Consider the following 24,656-nt stretch of genomic DNA (forward strand, 5'->3'; position numbering starts at 1 on the left):
GCTACGCCCAAAGCATTTTATTGCACAATATTTGCCTTCAGGGGGATATGCAAATTTTCTTTTGCTTTCAGGCTATGCCCAGGGACATCCCCTCAGGCTATTTTTTTCGAAAATTTGCATAATTCAGCACCCGGCTGCAATTTCATATCCTACGTCTTACAATTATTCCACTACTTAACTGCGCTTTCCCGTACTCCACTCAGCGTAGAGTAACGCCTCATACTTNACCTATACCTTTAACTTTTACTTACCTGCCNTTATACTTACCTANTACCTATNTACTTTAATCCACTTTATACTNAATTNCTTTATACTTACCTGCANNCCTACCTTTTTCATTTTACTCATCCTGCACCCTACGTTATCGTACTTACCTTTCAGTACTTACCTGCAGTCCCATTTACCTGCACGCAATCACTTTAAATATATCCTCTTCGACTCTACTTACCTGCATTCCACTTACCTGTGCGCTGTTCTTTGATGCTACGTACCAGTATTTTACGCTATCAGATCCCTAGTGCTCTTTAATGGAAGATTTGTAAAAAGAGAAAAAAAATTCCTAAAAAAATAAAATTAGAAATAAAATTGCTAAAAGAATTCTAAAAAGGACATGTCCATGATTCCTAAAATTCATAGTTGAATATAGTTGAATTGAATATAACAGGTATATAATAATAATAGAAATAAATATAACAGCAGCATAATAAAAATAACCACTTACGTTATTCGATGGAGATCATTCAAGATGCGGCTTTCGTCTTCACAGTTACGCACTAAAACATTAAATACAAAACACTTCTTCTACAAAAAAATAATGCCATTCTTCCTTACCTTGCGTGACAAGGAAAAACATCAGAACCGTAGGAACCGCAATTTGAGAGTGCCATCAGCTGCGACTAAACAAAAATTTTCTGATGACGTAATCCATTGCTATCAAGAACAAAATGCTGAAATGTACAGCGACATGTTCTCTTTATTTAACCTATTTCATTGCTGTCATAATATCAAATTCCTTCTTACTATTTGTGATAAGCAAAGGCACACTGGGACGGCTAGAAAACGCCAGGTGAGCACTGGTTGGCCTCAGTACAGGCTTCATGAGACCACATAATCCACAGCTACTATAAACAAAAACTACTTACTAATTTTTGTCATATCACATTGGAAACGCATTGACGAAAGATCTATACGGGCACCAGCGCTACTCAAATGTCTCAACGTAATCTGCTAGAATTACAATCATTTATTTCTTTCTAGTTCTTATGATAAGTGAAACCACACTAGTACCAATGATGAACGTCACTGCGTCAACTTCAACTCAGAGGGATATCAGAAGAAACATCGAATTCGCTTGATGTTAATGTAATGCTGTCATGGATAAAATGTGGACACTTTACGTATCCAACTGCAATCAGGAGCAAGTTAAATACTTACGCATGTTTTTGATGCCACATTTAGAACAAACCAATGTGAACATGACTAATCACGGCGTCCAGAACGAAAGGAACTTGTAAACAGTTCAGCTAATGATGTTATCTGTTATTATAGATATTCATGTATTCATATTCATATTCAGATAGATATTCAAATTCAATCCATGTAACACTCGCATCTTCAAGCTATCTAATTAATCAAATTCAATACTTACTGATGAACGATACTATGTGATAAGCAAAGGCACACTGGGACGGCTAGGAAACGCCTTTACGGCCATGCTAACACGGGTTGCAAACGGTGCAAGCTTCATGGGATGACGTAATCCATAGCTATTATAAACAAAAGCTACTCACTAATTTTTGCCATATCACATTCGAAACGCACTGACAGCACGAACGCTGCTCGGCTGACTCAGCGAAATTGCCACAATTACAATCCATTCCTTCATACTTTTATGATAAGTGAAACCACACTAGAACAACTGGGAAACGTCACTGCACCAAACACTGTACTGTGCGATCTAACTGCAATCAGGAGCAAATTCAATACTTAAGGATGTTTGTGATGCCAAATTTAGAACGAAATGATGTGAACATGACTTACCACGTTGCCCAGAGCAAAAGCAATACCATAAAAACTCAGCTGATGACGTAATCTGTAATTACAGAAGTTACCTAATTCTGCCTATATCTAATACGCCTATCGTCTCGCTATCTAATTAAACATATTCACACTTACTGTTTTTTGTCATAAGTTTTTTGAACGCTATGCCAGCAACTCCAACAACCACTGTTCAACAGCTTTTACTTGTCTTTACTGATAATAGATTGCATCTGGGCATTTTCAAAATGTAGCAAGGCAAATGTAATTTTCAATTCTTAAAAGAATTGAATTGAATCAGAATAATCTATGATATCACATACATGATAATTTAACATTAGTGCTACTGTTAGAATGAAAGCAATGTGGCGCCATTGGCATTACCACCTTTAACCTAAATTTAACAAAAAAATAAATGTAAAAAGCAAGGCATATTTATCATGATGCATAGTTACCATATTCAGTTAGTTTTCAGAATTTGGTTGTTTCATATTCATGGATATGAAAATAAAATAATGTAAATTCTAAAAGTGAATTATATTAATGCAGTCATCTATAAATAAAAAACAGAAATAGATACTTCTTCGTCTTCAGCATCTGATGTATCTAAAACTTAGCAATAATAACACTAGAAAGACCCGCCAGTTTCCATTCACCATATATGTTAAGCAACATGCATAGCATACCACCACCAAAATATCAAATCCAACTTACCAGTTATTCATGGATGGTGTTGAAGAGCGGAATTATAGTTGACCACGTGCTAGATTGATAGCATTGCAGTGAACTGCAAAACCTAATAAAATCGATGTGCTTGTTCAATTGTATAATAAGTAAATTATGCAAATGACTATTTACATTGCTTCACGAAGAGCAACCTAATTTTCCATCAGTAATAGCGCACTAAAATAAACAATATGAGCAACATTATGAAACGACACGATGAAATTTATTACGTTTCTATTTACACATTTCATATTACTACGTAATATGGCATTGTTATGCAAATATTTTTCCCTAAAATTACCTAAAAGGAAATATTATTAACCTGAAGCATCGCAAATTACTAAAAATAAACGGAAATGCTATCACTACGTATTTATGCATATTGTATAATTTAGTTGCTTAAAAGTACAAGGTGATTCAATAATTTATATTTCATCAATGTTTTTCATCTAATCAAAATTATCTGGATAATAAAAAATAGCTTGCACTGAAAATAGTTTCGAAAATAAAATACGTTTTCAGATTTATGGAAAATTAAACAGTTGTCATGAAATTTTATGATAATAACTGCGACAAAAATTTTATAACATACAATTTATCTCAGCACAGAATTTAACAAGTGCGCACCGTAGACATCATGATGGTAAGCGGCTGCACCAGTGGGTATGCCCCTTGACAGCTTATTTACTATTAAAATTTTGTTTTAACTAAACTATCGTTTACACCTTATGATGATTTATAGTAAGACTGGAAACTTGGTTGAGCACTGCATCAGCGCGCCACATACAATGTGAGATAAACCTACCAGCACAAATTAAGTAACTCAACGATTTGCAATGAATTCAAGAAACTTATGCGGTTGACAATTCTGCATTGCATTTCATGAAAAGAATAAAACAAAAGAATCAGGAGTACACTGGATTTGGTTATATTGCTAGTCGACAGCAATTATGAGAAATTAGATTTATATGAGATAAAAACAGCTAAGTGCTGTTCATTCAGCTCGAAATAGGGGGTGGGCAGCATTTTCAGTTGAATGCGATCTCTGTTCAGCTTAGTATTATTACGAGCTCAATGATGGGGATCATTAGAAAGGAAAGGAGGGCGGGACAGCATAGCAGGAAGGAATGAGGGAGAGGTTAAAGGATGGAGGAGGTGGAAGTTGCCATATGCGTTCTTCCTCTCAATCTTCACGTATAATATTCAGGCATTGCTTCATTTATCAATACTGACAACATTGATGGGCATTGAGTTATTTTCTCAATGACATAAAAAAGGGGCATCTGTATAGGTCAGTGCTATTGGCGGTACAAAAATATAATAGAAACTTTAAGGAGTCATTTCTAAAATGAAGGGAATGTTACTGCCATTCTGAAAGTATTAAAGGAGGTAGTATAAAAGTGTGTTCTCTAGCTAACAGCAGCTTTCCTATGTCATGCTAAAACAATCTTGTGCACGATTTGAGCAGTGGCAAGCATTTAGGGGTGCGATTCTGCAACTGCAGTATCCCGGTGACAGATGTTTCCTTTAAACAATTGGGCATGTATGTTACCTTAGCAATAAACATTACAGTGGGCAGTAAAGATAATGTGGGAGGGGTTCAACTGCTATGTCAGAGTACTACTTTACAAATGGATTTCTAAGGACTATTGAAAATTATAGAAAAATATACCATTAGTACTATTATATATTGGCTTGGCCGTAATAAAGTCTCGAATATTATTTGAACATCATTACTGAAGAACAACGCGCTAGTTTCCATTCAAAAAGACTAAAATCAAACAACTACAAAAAGCTTAAAAAGCGCGCATGTTTAGTGCAGTGTGCCAAGAGAAAGAAGGAAAACATTGTGTGAAAAATAGCAAATATATGAAAATTCATACCTGTCAGCAGACTTGTCAGGGATGACGTATAAAGCAAACGTAGAGTCATACATTTTGTAACTGATGTTCGTGGTTTCTTCATATTTTTAGTCTAACAATCACAACGTAATTGTTGCAGTGAAGCATCGAAAAGACCAAATACCGCAATGCAGTAAGTAATTAGACCGCCCTTCAGCAGCGAACATTTATACTATAGTGCTGTTCTCTCAATAAACAGAAATTTATATAAGGAACATTGCTACCAAATTTGAATAACACACAGTGCACGTAGCGGAATGCCAACGGCAGTGTTTACCATCACATTTGCATAAAGTTACTCTTCTGACCTAGAAATACATGTATGCTTTGAAAACGTATAATAACAATGTAATGAGTCAACACCAAAGATTATAGTAATTGCTGAACAACAACAAAGTCCTCATTACGTTACAGATGAAAGTCTCTGTCTATCACAAATAATGTTAAGGCGTAAATTAAAAAAAGTATAAAATACTGTCTCACGTAGATGCGGCTGTAATAACACGATGATAATACTTTGCAGTATTCAGCAAAATTCATTCATTAATTTAAAGGAACTGATTGTTTAGTGAACCATGAAAAATCTTTCAAATTCTACTTGTATTGCTGCTGATGTTGTTTATTATACATTGCAGCAATTCTGCTAAAATGTATAAATACGGAAGACTAAACGGTACTATCATCCATGCTTTGACAGTGACTTGGATCACTTCGGTTACCTTCACACCAGACAGACTCTTTCGATAAAAATTAATTTATTAAAATGCAAATTCACTTCGAGAAATCAAATATATACTTTTACCTTCGTAGTAACTTATCAATCGGATCACTTCCAGAACGAATCACTTGATAATGAAATGCTCAAAAAAGAAATGCATGATTTCCCTTCCTGACAATTCAAATGTCGTGGCATTCCAGTGTTCATCAAAAACATCAAACCAAGTTTCAGATGTTTGATTTTCCTAAAAATGGGTTCAATAGGATTTCAAAATAATATGAAGAACCGAAAGTGCAATATTACAAATAGATTCACGTTTCGAACACTAATCATATATTCATGTGGCAACTTTCTATAAAAGCTATAAATTTCAAATTCTAATTTTAATTTTAATTTTTTAATTTAAGCGAATTATGAACATCAAATTCTACTCATAATTATAATATATACTCCACATTAAAAGTATATCAAAATTGATAGCAATATTTTGTTTAAATAAAAACACAAGAATCATCAAGAAAATTTAAACATGTCAGTAATTTAAACGTTAATGCCATTAAAATATTATTTTAAAATTCTTCGGTGCATAAAATTGGCAGCAAATGACAAGAACAACAGTACTTGACAGTTTTCTCTAGAACAGGCCGTGAATTGGGGAAAAAATTGAGAAAGTTTTCCTGAAATGGTAATCATTTTTTCATTTCAGTTCTCATTTTCTAGAAAAACCTATGAATTAAAGAATATTTTTTTACACTTACATATTTCTTCAATACACATGATATGAATTTTCTCAGCCAGTTCTGTTCGCCCAACAGAAACATTAATATGAGCATCATGATTTATTTTTGTGATTTTCAATTTTCAGACATTCGAAGTTTTGCTGATTTTTCTCCTTTGCTTCAACGTTCAGAAAGCCCTGAGTAATTCTTCTTCTTCTTGCCCAGCCGATACGTATCCAGATGTGTACAGAGGTGGAAGAAGAGATGTCAACCACTGCACAACATTCGTACTTTCCAAAGAATTAAAAACTACAAAAAACATGCCAGAAACAAAAGGCGACAACACTTTGCTCGGAAAAATGGTCAACTTTTGCAAATATCATTTCAAAAATGGTCAACTGCTATCTTACTTGAATGAAGACGCGATTCGCTATCACCAATACTATAAATATCCAGAAAAAGAAATAATTGTGCATTCTGGAACGGAAGTAGGCATAACTAGGTTTGAAAGAAACGTACCCAGGTATCACAAACTTTGGAAAACAAACAAACCGCATGAGTGCTACATGAACACGGCGATTTTCTTCAATCGAAGTTCAGATAAAATATCGACTACTCACATGGAACGATGTGTAAACTATTTTTACGGTTTCAAAAAAACGTCAGAATATGAACATCTAATTATGCATCCGTGGTGGCAAAATTACAGTATTGCTGAATCTGAAAAAAAATACCGCATGGGATTACACTCAATGTGCAGATGCATGAGAATACAAAGTGAAACTAATGAATATAAATTTGCCACTCCGGTATTGAATTGTTCAGCTGACAACTGCGAATATTTCGCTTGCGTATCTGCAAGTTACAAAAACTGTATAGACGAAAGAATTGAACAATGTACATTTTCACCAAATGAAAACATATGCCGAGAATACACTTATGTACGTCACCAAGAAGCCGATATACCGTATGGAAAAGAATGCCCTGAACGTGATTATGGAGAAATATGCGAGTGTCCTTGTTCAGACCTAGAGTGGTCAGAGTGGTCTGCAAAAAGTACAACTTGCGGTCCATACACAAGAGAACGGTATAAAGTCATAAAAGGATTCGAAAATGTCGAAGTGGACTGTACACAAGAAAGATACAAATGCTGCTTTTCTATTGAAGAAGGATTGCAAACTGATTGCAAAGATTTTTTTATCAACTCCAACAAAACCATAATGGAACATAATGAAACATGTACAAAAAATGATGGGACGATAATAAAAACCGAGGCTGGATATTTTTGCGAATGTGATGACAGTCGTCATGGAACATTATGCGAAAAAAGTGAGAATTGAGTTAATTACAAATACTATTTCTAATTCACACAAAATGTGACGTATCATTGAGGTAAAACTACGTAAAACAGTTTACTTAAATGTCCTCCTACATTTTGGTAATTTGCAATTTGAAATGATTATTACACAAATGACTAGAATCTCAATAATGTTTGTAATTTTATTCCCGAAAGTTAAGCTGAATTTACTGAAAAGATCAATACAGAATTGGTAGAAAAAACCATAAAAAATAATATTCCATTTCTGAAATGACAATTATTTCTACTGTTGTTGTTAATTAATATCAATAATTAATATACATTTTTTACCATTGTAAATGTAAATCATATATGCAAAGCTTGTCAATTCATTGTAGGTTACACATTCTGTGAAGACCATCCAAATATATGCCAAAATGGTGGAAAGTGCTTCAATGCGGGAAGTTCATATATTTGTTCTTGCACTTCGGATTTTCAAGGCGTAAACTGCACTATACGTAAGTAATTGCTAAAAATTCCACATGCAGGGCCATTTATTGTCTGTTTTCAATATGGCATTTTTTATTGCATTTGACAAAAGTTTAAAACAATAATATTCATGCTTTGAAACGTATTTCCAGACACAATAATATTATACTGCAATGTTGTAAAAAATTCTATTCAAATTGGAAGCAACAGGATTTATCTGTTAATAAGAGCGACAATAAATTACTAAAATTAGACAAGAACTATACAAACTTTTGAATTCATTTTTACCTTAATTTTGCCCTAACTTCAAATTCTTGATAATAACAATACAAATGAATTCGATGCATAAAATGAATCATCTATTTGTTACTGTAAAGTTGATACTTTTAGCTGAAATCACCTGCAACAACGGCAAAGAATGTTTAAATGGAGGAAATTGTTCGCTTGTGGACGGTAAACACATCTGCGTGTGTAGCCCAGTTTACACAGGCAAATTTTGCGAAAGCCGTAAGTGAAAATTTCTTATAAATTTAATTATATTCCACGAAACAAATAACAATTGCAATTTACCCTGATTAACAATATATTGTCGTGCATTTGAATATTATCAAAGATTTGTCGCGTAATTCAGTAATAAAACAACAATAAAATGCATAACAGAATCCCCTTTGCCCATTCAAATCAATACAACAACTAACATTCTTGTACTTTCTTAGATACTGGCTTGTGCAAGAAGAATTCTTGCAAAAACGGTGGCTGTTGTGCAGTTTTAAGTGAAACACACTTCCAATGCCTTTGTGCACATGGCTTCAAAGGCACCTTATGCGAAGAGGGTAGAAAAATATGATTGTAGAAAATTGCACATTAAATTACATTAATTAGTTAGTATCATTTCAGCTGTCAGCACACTCGAGGAAATTGCAATAACGCTATCAAATTCCTATGTAACTATGGTAATTGCCATTTGTTCATTAGTGGCAGTGGCTTTCCTTTACCTAAGTGGAAAAGCAGTGCGCCGCCATCGAGTAAGCATCTTTTACATTGTCAGTTTATCACATTAATTTTCCAAAATGAATAAATTTACCTCTAATTACATAACAGTTAATTATTATAAAATATTGAACAGGTAAGTTTTATCAAGTTAAACAAAAATATATCAGATGTGAATAAGTAATATTATAATTATGACGCTGTAAGGGGTAAGTTGGAATTATTGGAACTTTCCTCTTTGCTAATATTAGTATTAGTAACAGTAATTGGATATTCAGATAAAATATTACATTGTAATTGATTTCAGAAGCGACGTCGAGCAAGGTATTCTAAGCAACGGAAAGCTCCCACAGAACCGAAAACGTTATCCACAGAGACAAATTTGTAAAAGCGAAAATTAACAATTACAATTTTTTATTTTCAATAACAATATAACCATTATTGAAATCATAATTGTATATTATTAAGTTCAATTTATTTCTTTTTAAAATTCATTGAATAAAATTCAAAAAAAAACCTAGACAAAACTGTTGTTCACTCTCGAATCACAATATATCAAATTTCTTATACTATCATCACGCGCTTTCACATTCATTACTTTACCAACTACTGCGCTGTACTATGTCAACAATATTAGAAAATATTCTCAGATAACGGCATACAGAACCATGGAACTCATCCAGTAGTGTACTTTATCGTGGTTTGATTGGGAGAAATTGTCGGTTAGTCAGTTAGGTGTTCATCTGCTTATTTCGTGTTGATATATTCCAATTTTTACAATAAAGTACATCGTTTAGTCGGAAATTTCAGTCGAAAAAGTCTGCCCAAGACCGGCTTCAAATATCTCTCACAGTAAAGAAAATTGTAAAATTTTACCACTACAAATCAGAACTGTACAGGGAGTATTTTCAAAGTAAAATGTGGAATAATTGATGAAAAATTATTACGAATCATAATACCAGAGACGATAAAACCACGTTCATCAGTATGACGGATAAAATGGCAAAATCGACTGTGAAAAATCAAAGCGAATGTACAATTGATCAATTAATTTGAATAATCTGAATTGCTTTTTCAACAAATGTCGATTGTATGAGAGGTAAAATGAATTTTACAAACAAAACAAAATAATTAATTGAACAGTTTGTGCAGAGACATTTTCTGTCAACAACAAGCACAACTGAAATTATTTATCATTAATTTTTTTCTTTTTCTATTCCAAACTACAATATACGCTGTTAGCAGTATCGTAAAGTAGAATTTGCCAACTTGGAATCTGGGATGAGCAACCACCAACCGATCAACTGAAAACTTAATCTTTCCACCATCATTCGTCTTCTGTGTTGAAATTGTTATGAAATAAATATGCTTTTTGTCGACAAAAAAGGTAAAAAGCGAAAAAAACGCAGTGCCAGGGTTCACTAATTATTCCGCAAGTTTCTCATGGATTCTTCAGCACATTCAAATTGCACCATAATTTTCACCCTCCATTTGTGTTTAACAGGTTGTTTGATGTGAACCGTATATGAATGGAACAGAAGCTCAGGAATAAAATATCACTTACTATTTAACTGAAGATGGTATTGAGGAAAAAAGCTCAACGCGCTTCTTGACTGCTGATCAATGCATTGCTTAACTAAATAACCATGAAGATGACATTCTCGAAATTGGTTCACGATCAAATCCAAGAAATTAGAATAGTTAGTTTAGCCTAGTTGAAATCACCGCACGCTATGTCCTAATAGCAGAATGACGTCACTACAATGAAAAATTTTACCAATTATAAAAGTTATTACGTTTGTATTCAACTTTCATATGATATTATGCATTGTAAATGAATTTCTTTTTGAATGTTGATTTCAACACCTGATGCTCTTTATAAATGCAAATAAAGGAAATCAGATTAAACAAACATGTAAAATATTGTAACAAGCTACTGCAACCGAGCTATAAGATAATTAAGCTGTAATGCACTATATATTGGGGAAAGCTTTGATGAAAAATAATCACCCAATCATTGAACAGAGTTAAGTAGCTAATCAAATATTACAAGACACTCGTCCAATTGCTGATCAAAATTGAGTAACTAATGAAATTGCACATTTCATCAGCCAATTACTGACGAGCACCGTACAACCTATCAATGAACAGCTAATCAGAAAATTGTGGGCAAATTTTAGCAAGCCAAATATGAAGAAAATACGTATAATGGCAAAATCAACCTTTAAATGAAACTTTACTATGTGAAGAACCAGTAAAGGGTGAAACGTCACTGGAATTGCAATAAAAGTGAGCTGATACAACTGAAATCAGTGATTCAACAACTCTATGCATTAGTGATCAAGATAAATGATATCTGATGATCGAATAAATTTCTAAATTGCTAAATTCAATTCAGAAATAGCATGTCAAACAAAAGGAAGCATTAAGTTAATTAAATAAATGAAATGAAAGCTCCAAAATGCTCGCTGCTCACCAGGGTCAAAATTGACCCGGCTTGGTCATCGGATAGACAAAGAATATTTTGGTCTTCCGGAGGTTAATTGTTTGTAGTGCAATTCGCTAACTTTATGGGCATTTATTCCACAACTATCCGGCAGTTTCCCCTGAAACTCAACATAACACTATCATTCATCATTGTGAACATCAAACATTCAATAAAAACTAGAAATTGCGACAAAAACATCTTCAAAATTTTGCGGAAAACAGCAATGGCAGAAAAATGAGGCTATCAGTGGGAAGAAAAAGAAAAGCCATAAAATATACAAAATAAATACATATGAAAGAAAAATGCTTCTGTGAAGATTTACGGGAAAAGTATAAAGAATTGAGCGAAGAGAAGTTATTATTCAAGCAAAATTTGTTCCTGACTTTTCTTTAACGCTTACAGAATCCTCAATCCTTAAAATTTTTGAAACGCAATTCCTTCGATTAATTGCACTTCTGAAGTGAGAATTGGCCAAAATGAACAGATAGGAATGCAAATTTTACGTGCATTTGTGTATCATTGCATTTATTTTTTTCATAAATGTCAAACTTCTTAACCAGTAGTTTTATGAAAATTCTCAAAAAATCATCGATTGCTTATTATTCAAAATTTATGAACATTTATCCCAAGCTCTACTGTTTACAAGTGTTACAAATGCAGGGAATAATTCCCTGCATTTTCCAAGGACCATTCCGTTGCATTTACTGAACATTAAAATTTATACCCCAAACGATGGGGAAAAATAGCATGAATAGAGACATTTAGTTGTGATCAGTTCTTAATTTATTTACGTTTGTTAAAATTTCATGGAATTGTTATCGCAAACTCCGACATTAAAAAATACATTTTCACATGCGGCACATAGCAACAGTTGAAAAGTGAAATAGAATTCAAAAAAGCACATGTTTGGTATCAATAAAAAGCTAATTGAATAATAGAAATGATGAACCACATGTTACAAATGATGACATTCAGGCGTTAATTCTTGTTGAAGGAAGATAATGTTGAAAATTCATTCCAATCAAGCATTCAGCTAACAAAGATGGAAATATTTGAAAGAGTTTGATAAGCGTGTATGGCAGATAATTTTAATAAATAGAAATTTTCTCACAAAAATTCTTTCTAATAATATTGCTGCTGATCTGTTTATGCATTAAAACAATTCTGACAACTTTTATTTAAGCAATTTCATTGAATAATAACTAATAACCGTTTACAAATACCTTATATTAAACATGATCAGTTTTGATAAGAAAGTTGAAACAATTTTGCTGTTTACAATGCTTTTACAAATCTCAATATTGATAAATTATAGTTTTAGCAAATTTCTCAGCAACCAAAATGAAATATATATATATATATATATATATATATATATATATCAATATGATAGGCAATTTCCCATCGAAACATCGACTGAGATGATCTGAAGGTTAGTTAAAGGAAATGAAATAAATATATGCTAGTTTAATACAGACAGCAGAAATCCTGCAAACATCATATGCTTGCACCGAACGTTAGCTCAGCTATAAAAAAAGAACTTACCTTCAATTGATCGATGATATTGAAGGAGTAGAATTGAACGCGTTGCTTGTCTAGTGATCATCACAATTGATCTGCTGAATAGCTAACTGGACCTTGAAGGAGAACATTTCTGAAATGTTGTATAAGAAAAGAGTAAATAAATTACGCAAACAGTACATCATATTACCTTTGGCAGAATGACCAACTGTTTACTCTGTAACAGCGTAATGCCTTTTGAAAGTCTAATGAACAACTATACGTTATGCAAATGTCGAACAGAGATGACGTAAAATAAGTTTGTTTAATATAATCGAATAAAACGCTTTAAATAATTTGAAAATATCTTTCTTATTTTAAAATGTCATTTTTCCTATTACATTATTATTATTATGAAAAAGACTAGTTTGAAAGAATATTACAATTGCATGCTTTTGACGCAATGACGCACAAGTAGTATTGGTGAACTAATTGGATGAACTGGATTATTTATTCGAAAATTAGCTTTATCTTTTTTTATCAAATTGTTTTGTAAAAAATAATACTTATTTTTCATTAACTTTCCATTACAATATGATTTATTTTTAGCGGAACTGTTCACAGTAATTGAATGGAATTGAGCGCGGTTTTTGATTCCAAGGTAAGAATTTTGTTACTGAACCTTATTTTCAAATCTTTATTATTACTTGTATTAATTTTGATTTGCGTAATGGTAATATTATTTTTCCAGTTATTGATTTATTTAAATAATTTTTGTTTGTTAAGAATAATGAAAAAGTAAGCATATATTTATATTTTCCCCTTTTTATAATGATATTTTTGTCATTTTTATAGACTATGTTACCAGCTGAATCAGCGTGCTTTATAAGTCGTTACAGTGAGCACGTTAAAGTGAATCCGGCTGGTGTTAAGCGGCTGGCTGAAAAAGTAAATAAAACTGTAAACGAATAACTTCATTGAATTCAATTTTGATGCATATTGTTTTGATCATTTATCACTGATGTTAATTGCATTGGTGGAACATTTTTACTTTTCATTATTTTCTACCCTAATCTTACTTTACAAATGTTTACATGTAGTAATCTTTTTTCCCAACTCAGATATATGGAGCGTACAAAGAAGGTGAATTTGATGACAGTGTTTGGGATAATACTGCTTTGAATCTGAAAGGTAGTCATAACGTTAGCGTTGACTGGTAAGTATTTTGCTGTGTTTCACAGGGCTATTCGCGTAAGCAGATTTTTCACATTCGTGAATGCTTTTCAATTCTTATTCATCAGGCATAATTTATAAATACTATCAGAAGTATAATTTGATTAGTGAATTAAAATTCTTTAATTGGCGCAGCATTTGTAGGTGTTTCATTGAAGCTGCGATGAATTTTTCATTTTGGGACAATCCACCGGTTCAGTTTTGTTATAAAAATGAATATTTTTCCGGATATTTGGCAATGGCAGCAATGATTAAAAATGCTTTAGAAGTAGTAACTTACTATCAAGTCAACTTGTTTTCAATTGAAGATATACAGTCACTTTGCAGCTGGGTCATCGTGTTACTACTCCATCGTATATTCTGCAGTTGGATTATGATTCTTTTTGCAGTTGTTTGCAATCTGGGCAACCAGTGCAGCTACCGATGATGTTGGAACGTTGGAAAGTTGTTCAGGAAGGTTGTGAAATTTTGCAAAAGGTGTTGTTAATCTGTCGAAATGAAAAAAAATTATGAATTCAGTTTATTATTATTATTAGAACTTCAATGGTACGTTTCTCACCTGCGTTGAGATGGCTAACAACAGTGCAGTAAACTTGTTGAACCTCATCGTCAAACATTTTCCATCTTTTAACGATGTTGCTACATATAAAGGCCGTAAAGGTACCAAAAAAGAACAGAGTTGTTATGCTTGAAAGCGAATATTGCTATTTTCAGTATCTTTCCTTAAGAGAGCCCAAATTTTGGTTGCTGACGTTTTCTACTCGTTGAAAGGCGAAAAGCCGGCAAATTTTGACGACATGAATTTGCTGACTATTTGTGCAGACTATCGCCTGCCTCAGATACTTGCTTATCATGGTGCCATCACGTATTCAAATGAACTGAAAGCTCTTTTGGATAGTGGTGAAATTAATTTTATACGAATTTATAAATTTTATAACTTTATTTCTATTTACGGATTTTATATACAGAGCATGTATTTAACTACGGGGAGCAGATGGAAATTGAAATTCGCGGATGCTCAATAAAAGCAGTGGCGGTAATCTATTTTTTTAATAATTACAGTCGACTCCGATTAACAGCAACATAAAAAAAATTTCACATATCTACTCGTCCCATCCAGAGTGAATAAATTTGTAAAATGTATATTCTGCTCTACAGGACGTTGTGGCTGAAGTGAATCGCATGATTATTGAAAACGAAGACAAAATTACCAGCATCAATGAAATTTCCGCTGATTATTATTTATGGTTACAATGCAAGAAGAACGAATCAGCAATGACAACAGTTCCATTTCATCGATGTCGAAGCATTTTTTATTAACATTTTTGAATTATTAGAAATAGCTTAAGAAAGTGAATGGAAATAAATTTGCATACTAATAGAATTTTGCATAATACGGAATGCAATTTAAATAGAAAGATCGTGCAGCAATAAGCAGTGTCATTTAATGAAGTTTTCGATTACATTTATGCTATTACTCTACTGATGACTAGAATTTAGGTTGTTTCACCAAAGGAAAAGTGCCTCGCCATTTTCATAATGCAATTAAATAAAAAGTAATAATAATAACACTTACTTGTGCAAAGAAAGTGGAAACGCGTGGCGTATGTGGCGTGCTGTGCTGTGGCAATGCGACCAGTACACGCTGAGTGAATTCCATATAACCATACAGGCAGAGATATATTCTGAAAATGTAAAAGTGCTATTATGCTAATTTAAGCTTCACTTCAGTGCATACATCTTTGAAATATGCGCTAATCATCCGCGAAATGATCCAAGTCAAAGATTGGTCAACAAACACAATTGAGCAATACTTCACTTCCGGATTCACAACCACTGCTAAAATATTACCATAAATTTTCACATTATCAAAACTGAAACAATATGCAGGCAGCACTGGCCAGTTACGATTCTTTACTGTGGAAAACAAAAATACACTTAATGTTAACAAATATGTCATGCATTAAATTCCCAAATAATAAGCAGCAACCCACGAATGAATCGAATAATAACAATAATAACGCTAACTTTTGCAAATCAAGAGAAAAAGTGAACAACTCGACACGGCAACTGAATTCCACATAACCAGAGATGCATTATGCAAAATTAAAACTGCTATTAACAAAAAATGACAGCTCTGAGAATGGCAATTTACAAGTTGTTTGAATTATTACCGAACTTATTTCAAATTATCAGAATTACATTTCTTGCCTCACTCGAGGGTTGATGAGAGATGTATAACAACTTTGAAATCGAACGTGCAATAAAAGAAAAGTAATAAATGTAAATTTATCCACTTTACCTCCTTCCTCAGGCATTCATTTAACTGGCCATATATAAAATCTGCAATTTCAGCTCAATCAAGCACTACGTGCTCATTGCAGAGTTGCTGTCCAATTTGTTTGGGTTAATTTTTCTCAACTGTACCATTTTCATCAAAACAACAACAGTACAGTTCATTTAAAAAAGTGAGTATCATCTGATCGCATATTGAAATAAATAAAAAAAATATGTTGTTTTTCAGATATCTGCTAATATATAATTATATATATATATAATTTTGTCAATTATTACAACAGCAGCCATGATGGTACGTGCTTTGAAAAATTCCAAAAAATATTCACCGTAGTTGAATTAGTTGTTTATAGAAGATTGATGCAACGGTATGTTTCGCCTTCACAGTGACAATAGCAGGACTAATACTGATCTGGATTTTACGATTCATTGCTGATTCAGAAAGTGAATGAAGATGAAGAAGAAAATCGATGACAATAATGAAATGAAAATTTTAAAAATATTTTTATGCTGCTTTTTATTTTTTTAACCTTTGACTTCAAATTCCACCCATTAACATGTGAAAAAGCAAAAAAATATCAGCTATAAAAAACTTGCAAATAATGTTGCATACAGCTGCCACATCATCATCATTATTGAACATGTTGTGAATGTTGAAAAGTAAATTATAAAAACAATGCAATGCCAAAATGCAAGTGAAAATTCGTTTATAACATTATAATGATTTGATGCTTTAATTAAATTTACTAATGCAATTTAATTTTTGAATTGAAATGGGTGAACAATCTTTTGGAAAATTCGGCATAATTTCAGACTTAGCCTACCTGTAGAGAAAACAATTAATTAATAATAATTTGCAAAGCATTTCTGTGCTACCGTAATAATAATTCATTGAACAGTAAAATTATTGAATACGGAAGAATTCGAATAAAGGAGAAAATATTTACTTGCAGACTTGCATTCTCCTGCTATACTAATTATCAATTAGCAACAGCCAGTTTTGTGAATCAGAAATACTGTTCAGAAGAATCAGGCCATTTCACGAAACCACTTACGCTTAAAATTGTGTTCTTGTAAACAGTCAATTTAAATTACTATTAAAAATTAAAATTTTCAAGAAAAAGAACAAAAACAACAAGTCAGGCAGAAATTTTTATAAAAGTGAAGAAGACCTCCCATTATCAATTATTATTTCTTTACTCAGAAGCATCAAACCACACCTTTTTGATTGAAAATTCACTGCAATGAAATATACAATTTTAAAATTATTCCTATACTTATGCATCATGAACATGACATCAGCTCATCTTATATGGGTTTCAGATGGTAAGCACTTTTTTCTCTCATTCATTTTCTGCAACCAATTCAAAAAATCCTTAAAATTGGCAGTAGTAGCTTTTTTTTCAAATTTTCACTTCCAATTAAACTTTACCGACTTATCGAAGACAAAGAAAAGAAAATCAGCAAAGCATAGTGTAATGTGAACATAATGAACAAATCTTTTACCACAAAACAAGCAAATGCAAGCAGAAAGAACAACAGATGAAATCAAGTTCCAATACACATAATTCTTTCACTGCTAACCTCAGAAAAATTAAGTTTTGAAAAAAAACTAATATCATTTTGAAAAAATTTTTAAATATTCGCATAAAAAACCAACTTACAGGCATGATGATTTTCAGGCGTCTTAATATTTGACTCGGGTTCGAATTTTAAAAACCAATACCATCTTTTTTTTCAATCAGAATTTTTCATTTATTAGCTCGCTTCCATGAGCCAATAAACCACTGATAATGAACGAACTGAATTCTGAAAAAAATAATACTTGATTTCTTGAAAACTTTCTATGGTAATATAAATTATGTTACAACTACGTTTTTGAGTTTTACCACATTATTTCATTCAACTGTATGTTTATAAATTTACTGAAAAATATTTAAATTATTATTTTACAAAAAAGAAATAAAAGATGCAAAACAATCACCCGCATGCTCATCCAAGAAGCATATATTCATACAGAGGGGCTGTGGAATAGTAGTAAAAATAAAATTCAAAACTTCACAACGCATTCCAGGCTATAATCGATGCCAGGGAAGTTATACAATAAGCTGCCATGCTGGTTTGTGCCCACCGATGTATCGGTGCACAAGTGGACGATGTTGTCCTGCAGTAGGCGCCGTTGCATACCCATCATTTTCACATCATTACCGTATTCCAGTATATAAAAGTAAGCTCGTTTAAAATTTTAATAATTAAAAAACATAATAGAAAAAATATTACATTAAAAAAATTATATCAATCACTCTACCAATCATACGATTAAATGATTTAAAATTTATAAATAAACAAAGAAATCGTAGAAAACAAGTAATTCTAAAAGCTGTGAAACAGTGCTACCTACCTACCACTTTTGACGCTTGGTATCGGAAAAAATTAATTAAACCAAAACCATCCGAATTCGATTAGAATGTTTATGCGGTGCATTTGTAACAAAATATGACGCATATGATAGAGAAATTAAAATCACGCTTCGATCAAACAACATCAAGTAAGAAGGTGCAAATTATCGCTCCTGTAACTAAATATACCCTTTTAAAGTTATAATTATATCATAAAGAGTGAATTTCACTCATTCAGTGTTGTTAATTTTTGTCACTGCATAAACTTTACGCCCTTTTGATAAGTGACGTTTCAGCATCGTACAATCGATTGGGTCGATGTCCTGTATTTTATGGTCGAATGGTTCCAGCAGTGTTCAGGCGTGATTCTTGCTTAACAACAGCACACTGTCCTCTTGGAATGACGTGCTGCCTGACTTTGACTGGAAGACAATGCCTTTACGCCCGCAGTCTTTAATCCACCACCATTTTGATTTACGTCAGTGCGAATTCACGAATTACTTGCAGTACACAGTACAAATAAACAAATTCCCACCAAATAATTGAATTGTTTCTCTCAGGTTTGTTTTCTGAAAAATTAAAATTCATTAAAATAATATTTCCCACACGGATGGCATTCGATGTTGTATCCCGGAGAGACGGACAAAGTGTGCAATTCTGTACGAGAATGCTAAACTTCAATTTCCATAAAAAGTAAAATAATTTTCATTTTCCAAACAAACATTTTATTTACCTCTTCTTCTTAATAAACAATATTTATTGTTCAACGAACGCGCTGAAGCCGAAACAATGTAACAAAGTGACAAATTTTGAGTGGGGGAAAAAAATTCACTCCACGTTTTCTGATTTCAAAAACGCATTGTACTTGTCTTCATCCATCAAAGTGTCCAACTCGGATTCATTAGCCACTTCAACTTTGAACAGCCACCCTGCAGCACCACAACCATGTTGTATGGCATTTTTTTGAAATGGAAAGTAGAAATAAAAAAAATAGAAAATACAATTCATACCATCATCATAACAGGACTTGTTTATAAGAGACGGATTCTCTTCCAATGCTCGATTCACTTCGGCTACAGTACCCGATACTGGACTGTATATATCACTGGCAGCTTTCACACTTTCCACCACTCCGCACTCGGCTGCAGAATAATAAGCAATTTTTTGATATAGTAAATTATTTCAAAACAAACATTTTGTCACCAAATTGTTTTAGTTCGGTCTGCAATTCAGGCAGCTCAATGTAAACCACTTCACCTAAAGCTTCCTGAAAAGAGAAATTATCAGAATCGGTGCTCAACTATTGAAACAATGTAAATAAATTTACTTGAGCATAATCAGTGAGTCCAACAGTTCCAATTTTGTTGTCGACGCTAATCCATTCATGCTTTTCAGTGTACTTACGATTAGCTGTAATCGAAAGTATGAAATAATTGAAACATAATAATAATTCATTAAGTCAGTAAAAGAGAAAATAAAAATTAAAAAAAACAACAAGTAAATACAAACAAATGCAGACTGATGTAACGAATGGTTAGGAAAATAAAAATTTCATCAAACAAGTATGCTACCGCTTTTTCATTTGATAATTTCATCTTTTTGTCACTTGCTTTCAATAATAAATTCATTAGTTAAAATTTCATGAGAAATACAAAAATGAAGAGAAAATCATCGAGCAATTAGTAGAAACAAAATTACAGACCTAATGAAGGTGACTTGGAAACCCACAAACGCTGTGTAGCATTAAAGAGTGAAACTTCAGCTAACTTTCTCAGTACAGATGTCGACTGGCCAAATAGAACATTTCTGAAAAATAAACTCATCGTTGAAAGCTATGAAAGCGACTATGTAGAAAAAGCATAACACGCATGACAATGTATGAAATGACTGTAGAAAGTCAAGTTTCATTTTAAAAAAAATTTTACAGTTTGTATTTAAATCATAACGAAATTTAATTTAGCAAACTTTTTTTTATATAAATGAAAAAGCAAATTATAAATGATTTTATTAATTAAATTCATTTTCAATTACCGTAATTTGAAATTACATTATTATCATAAAAGCACAGTAATAAAGTGTCAAACTGGTTTGTTTGAATTGTAGCAGAAATTTTTATCATCCTAACAATATATGAATTGTTTATTATTTTTTATAAACATTCATTTAAAGGGTTAATTTTAATTAATTATTTACTTATTATGCATTTTTTTAACAAATTAATATTTTTATATAATTAAATTATGCTCGAGGAAAAAATTGAGCCATATTTTTGCTCCGGTATTGTCGTTCGAGGATTGCAAAGAGGCGGTCGTCAGCTTGGTTGTCCAACGGGTGCGTGCAACAGATTAACAAATTTCCATTTTCCATTCATTGAAAAGATTGTTTTAGCAAATTTTTCGGACGACGTCGTCGCCCAATTGCCGCAACAATTCCAAGCAGGCGTATATTACGGTTTTGCCAGTGTCGACAATGGCGAAGTGTATGAAATGGTGATGAGCGTTGGTCAGAACGTCCAATTCAACGATACGAAGAAAACAATGGTGATTCAAATTTGAAAAATTTTCCTTTCACACCATTATGCCACTGAACGGTTGTCGTGTTCACCGCAGGAAGTCCACATTCTGCACGCGTTCGACCGGGATTTCTATGGGTCTCTGTTGAAAATAGTGATCTTAGGTTACATTCGGCCAATGGTCACTTTCAATTCTTTGGGTAAAGAAAGCAATTGAATCGGTCATAGAAATTCCAATTTTCTGCTTGCTTTAATTCTTCTTCTCATTCGTTTGTTTCTAGATCAGTTGAGTGAAGCGATTCAAAATGACATTTGTTTTGCAAGTGAAAAACTGAAATTGCACGAATACCAGCTTTTCAAAAAGCATCCGTATTTTTCGTGAAAATTATGTGAAAAGTGAAAATCGAATTCCTCTTCGATTAGCAACACACAACAACGCGTAACTAACTGATGATATTTGATAATTCTTCAATTAAAAAAAACTGAAACTTATTCACATGCATGCACGTTTTCAATAAACAAGATAAATTGTTGTAAAAGAAAGTTTATTTTTTACTTGATCGAAAAGGTCGGTGTGGTGTTGTCGATTTGATTGAAATAATATTTGCGTTTTGGAGGGAGCACTTCAGGCTTGTGAATTTGATCTGGAACTTCGTATGCGTTTTCTTCTTCTTCTTCTTCTTGACCACCACGACCACTGGTCAATTGTGAAGATTGCCAACGTGCAGCCTTGATTCGGCGTAAAGTGGTCAATTTTCCCTTGTCCACTGACACGTTCACTTTCCTAAGAGTCGGTATCAATTGAGCCACTTGATAAATGGCACTGTCCTGTATGGAAGGTTCTTGCTGGCACGGCTGCTTCATAATAGCAACTGATTTATTGTTGTTGAAACTGCTATTCGTCGTCGGCGAGACCATTTGACTTGGGAGACTGTAAACTCCGCTCGAACTGTTCTGCTGTTGGGCCGATCGGTCCGAAATGGTCCTTTCTGGTGAATGATTTTCAGGTTCGCAACAATTTCCCATACTGTCCAACGTCAACGGTACGCTTGGACTGATTTTTGGGCATCGATTTGCTGAATCCGCTTTCGAATTTTGCTTTGCCAAGTATAAATTTTTCGCTTTGGACGCAAATATCGACCAAACGATCACCACACCAACCAACAAAATGGCGAACCCAATATTCAACATTATTGTTATCCAGTTGTCCGAATTCCATATACAATTGTCCATTGTTGCCACGCCTGAAAATTTCCATTAGAACAAAGCAATAATTCTTCAAAAACAACAACAACAGAATTGTAGTGATCAAAGAGAAAAAAAAAGATAAAATTTGCATTACTCAGTTGCGGATTCTGCTCTTGTACGAGTGACATCAGCAAGCCGGCGACGGTAAAAGCGCACTCTGCATCCAATTGAATATCCTCAAAGCGGTTCTCTTGCAGGCAGATCAGTGAGCTGAAATCGTTTTCATTTTCACTGGCGCTCGCTTCGCACTGAAGCATGTATGTGTTTGTAGAATTCAGCTTGAATGGGTGAAAAGTCGACTCGGCGAACCCATTTCGCCGGTCAAAACGAAATTCTCCCATTCGACTTGAATTCAGTGAGCATCTGAAAATAATTTATTTAAATTTATTGCCCATCCACTATGAATTGAATGTTTCACAAAATCTCACCCAAAATCATCAATAAGAAGAATATTGTTTCTCGTCAAATCGTCCCTACTTTGTGCAACGCATCTTTTCAATTCAACTGATATACCTTGAAATTTGAAAATGCGATTATCAATCAATTCAATTAGTAAACAATAATTCAAACCTCGCGAATAAAGAGCAACTATTGAGTGTTCTTTATTGTCGGTCACTTTAATCAATCCATCTTCGATGCTTTCCAACTGCAAACGAAAGTCAGGAATTGGCAACGGTGAAACAACATCAGAGCTGAAACAATAAACAAACAAATAAATAAATAAATAAATAAAATTATAATTACATTCAACACTGCCATTCACCTGTTTGCAACATTTGAACATGATTTTGGACACCGTATTGAGTAGAAAGTATCTTCAACCGTTTCAACAGCGGCAAACTTTTGCACAAAAATTACCGTCTCATAATGCAAATCATCCTTAAATTTTAATTTATTTATTAAACAAAACAAATTTTCGTTTAATAAAAAATTCAGTGTTCGATTTCTTTTTCAGAAATACAGTAAGATTTGATAAATGATTTGAAGTGTTCATTGAACAACAAGACCGTCAATGTTTGTGTTCTTGTCAAAGCAATAAAATCCCCTTTTGTATTTTGAACAACTTTTTTCCCTTGAATAAAACCATTTCCAATAAATATAGCTGGAGGGGAATTTGATCGAGAAAAATTGTAATAATAACCAGTTGACAATTGTATTTAATCTTATTCAGAACTGCCCATTTATGATGAACGGTAATTTCGAAAAACAAGTTCAACATTGATCAACAATGGAAAAGCTTGTCAACGCTTTAGACAAAATGAGTGATTGAGAATGGCATCATACTGCACTGGCCTAACTGATCAATTTTTAAAATGTAAACTGCTTTTTATTTTCTCAAAAATTCATGCACAACCTGATACAGTAATCTCTGGAGAATATGTTGCAAATTTGCGCACAACAACAACAACAACTTAAACTTAAACTTGAATATTATATTATCGTGCACAAAAAACGGTATTATGAAAAAAAACATTAATTATCTAAAATTCAAGATTTGATTACAAATCTTTTACAAAAAAGAAATCAAGTTTCATTTATCTATCGATCAACAAAAGTTCCAGATTTCCAAATGGAATAATTTGAATTATTAAAGTGAAACAAATTTGTATAAAAATGTGAAAGAAAAAAGAACTTACTGATACAATACCGCAGGCATGATCATCACTGTCATCATCATCATCATCAGACAGTGCAATGTTCAACGTAAAGTGTTCTTTAGAAGATCGACTTGCAAGGCAATCTTGCCTGGGTAGTGAATCGCCCGTCCCGGCATAAATCAATCCAGCAAATTGAGGACCGACAAAAATTTGAATATCCACACTGCTCGTTTCGCATCTCACTTTGACTAGAATGACAATCAAAGGGAATAAGATGATAGAATTTAAAAAAAAGAAAATAAAGAAAGAAAAATTAACAAATAAAATACAAGTTATTTCAATTATTACCATACTGATAGCTGGCGTTTGTTGGCAAAATTTCAAAAAATCCCAAACATGCGTGCAGCAAAAGCCGAATAGTCAACAGTGGTAGAACAAAGCCAAAATAGTTCATCTACTGATTAGCGTTGGTGGAAATTGTTTCTCAACATAAATCTGCCTACAAG

General features: G+C 32.9%; 5 protein-coding genes across 5 annotated transcripts; 4 read left to right on the forward strand and 1 right to left on the reverse strand.

Moving 5' to 3' along the window:
- The first annotated feature begins 745 nt into the window (after window positions 1-745).
- On the forward strand, window positions 746-1,668 carry Tsp_06053 (conserved hypothetical protein). The gene is made up of 2 exons (XM_003380271.1): window positions 746-1,066; window positions 1,549-1,668. The coding sequence occupies exons 1-2, from the start codon at window positions 746-748 to the stop codon at window positions 1,666-1,668; spliced, it is 441 nt and encodes a 146-aa protein (XP_003380319.1).
- A 4,243-nt stretch (window positions 1,669-5,911) lies between these two features.
- Window positions 5,912-9,265, forward strand: Tsp_06052 (putative thrombospondin type 1 domain protein). The gene is made up of 7 exons (XM_003380272.1): window positions 5,912-5,917; window positions 6,248-7,430; window positions 7,797-7,916; window positions 8,278-8,394; window positions 8,604-8,720; window positions 8,785-8,912; window positions 9,185-9,265. The coding sequence occupies exons 1-7, from the start codon at window positions 5,912-5,914 to the stop codon at window positions 9,263-9,265; spliced, it is 1,752 nt and encodes a 583-aa protein (XP_003380320.1).
- Window positions 9,266-13,496: 4,231 nt separating this feature from the next.
- Window positions 13,497-15,418, forward strand: Tsp_06051 (conserved hypothetical protein). Its single transcript, XM_003380273.1, has 9 exons — window positions 13,497-13,526; window positions 13,721-13,813; window positions 13,987-14,081; window positions 14,243-14,369; window positions 14,426-14,575; window positions 14,635-14,776; window positions 14,813-14,998; window positions 15,067-15,134; window positions 15,257-15,418. The coding sequence occupies exons 1-9, from the start codon at window positions 13,497-13,499 to the stop codon at window positions 15,416-15,418; spliced, it is 1,053 nt and encodes a 350-aa protein (XP_003380321.1).
- A 2,261-nt stretch (window positions 15,419-17,679) lies between these two features.
- On the forward strand, window positions 17,680-19,249 carry Tsp_06050 (putative WAP-type 'four-disulfide core'). The gene is made up of 3 exons (XM_003380274.1): window positions 17,680-17,719; window positions 18,468-18,620; window positions 19,089-19,249. The coding sequence occupies exons 1-3, from the start codon at window positions 17,680-17,682 to the stop codon at window positions 19,247-19,249; spliced, it is 354 nt and encodes a 117-aa protein (XP_003380322.1).
- A 371-nt stretch (window positions 19,250-19,620) lies between these two features.
- On the reverse strand, window positions 19,621-24,604 carry Tsp_06049 (glycine cleavage system H protein). The gene is made up of 8 exons (XM_003380275.1): window positions 24,499-24,604; window positions 24,242-24,398; window positions 22,981-23,244; window positions 22,647-22,762; window positions 21,991-22,548; window positions 20,120-20,202; window positions 19,996-20,059; window positions 19,621-19,934 (listed from the first exon to the last, which is right to left on the reverse strand). Exons 1-8 carry the CDS (start codon window positions 24,602-24,604, stop codon window positions 19,621-19,623), a joined length of 1,662 nt encoding a protein of 553 aa, XP_003380323.1.
- Between the last annotated feature and the right edge of the window lie 52 nt (window positions 24,605-24,656).

Source organism: Trichinella spiralis, assembly GCF_000181795.1.
Source record: "Trichinella spiralis strain ISS 195 chromosome Unknown Scfld2, whole genome shotgun sequence".
Taxonomy (NCBI): Eukaryota; Metazoa; Nematoda; class Enoplea; order Trichinellida; family Trichinellidae; genus Trichinella; species Trichinella spiralis.

Excerpts from the sequence above, each read along its gene's own strand:
- Tsp_06053 (XM_003380271.1), top strand. The coding sequence starts at position 746 with ATGCGGCTTTCGTCTTCACAGTTACGCACTAAAACATTAAATACAAAA. Across the intron at positions 1,067-1,548 it reads GGACGGCTAGAAAACGCCAG|ATATTCATGTATTCATATTC; the intron begins GTGAGCACTGGT and ends CTGTTATTATAG.
- Tsp_06052 (XM_003380272.1), top strand. Across the intron at positions 7,431-7,796 it reads TGGAACATTATGCGAAAAAA|GTTACACATTCTGTGAAGAC; the intron begins GTGAGAATTGAG and ends AATTCATTGTAG. Across the intron at positions 8,913-9,184 it reads AAGCAGTGCGCCGCCATCGA|AAGCGACGTCGAGCAAGGTA; the intron begins GTAAGCATCTTT and ends AATTGATTTCAG.
- Tsp_06051 (XM_003380273.1), top strand. The coding sequence starts at position 13,497 with ATGGAATTGAGCGCGGTTTTTGATTCCAAG. Across the intron at positions 13,527-13,720 it reads GCGCGGTTTTTGATTCCAAG|ACTATGTTACCAGCTGAATC; the intron begins GTAAGAATTTTG and ends TCATTTTTATAG. Across the intron at positions 13,814-13,986 it reads TTAAGCGGCTGGCTGAAAAA|ATATATGGAGCGTACAAAGA; the intron begins GTAAATAAAACT and ends TTCCCAACTCAG.
- Tsp_06050 (XM_003380274.1), top strand. The coding sequence starts at position 17,680 with ATGAACATGACATCAGCTCATCTTATATGGGTTTCAGATG. Across the intron at positions 17,720-18,467 it reads TCTTATATGGGTTTCAGATG|GCTATAATCGATGCCAGGGA; the intron begins GTAAGCACTTTT and ends AACGCATTCCAG. Across the intron at positions 18,621-19,088 it reads CCGTATTCCAGTATATAAAA|CATCGTACAATCGATTGGGT; the intron begins GTAAGCTCGTTT and ends GTGACGTTTCAG.
- Tsp_06049 (XM_003380275.1), bottom strand. The coding sequence starts at position 24,604 with ATGAACTATTTTGGCTTTGTTCTACCACTGTTGACTATTCGGCTTTTG. Across the intron at positions 22,763-22,980 it reads CTTCTTATTGATGATTTTGG|CTCACTGATCTGCCTGCAAG; the intron begins GTGAGATTTTGT and ends AAACGATTTCAG. Across the intron at positions 20,203-21,990 it reads ATTGACCAGTGGTCGTGGTG|CTAATCGTAAGTACACTGAA; the intron begins GTCAAGAAGAAG and ends TTTCGATTACAG.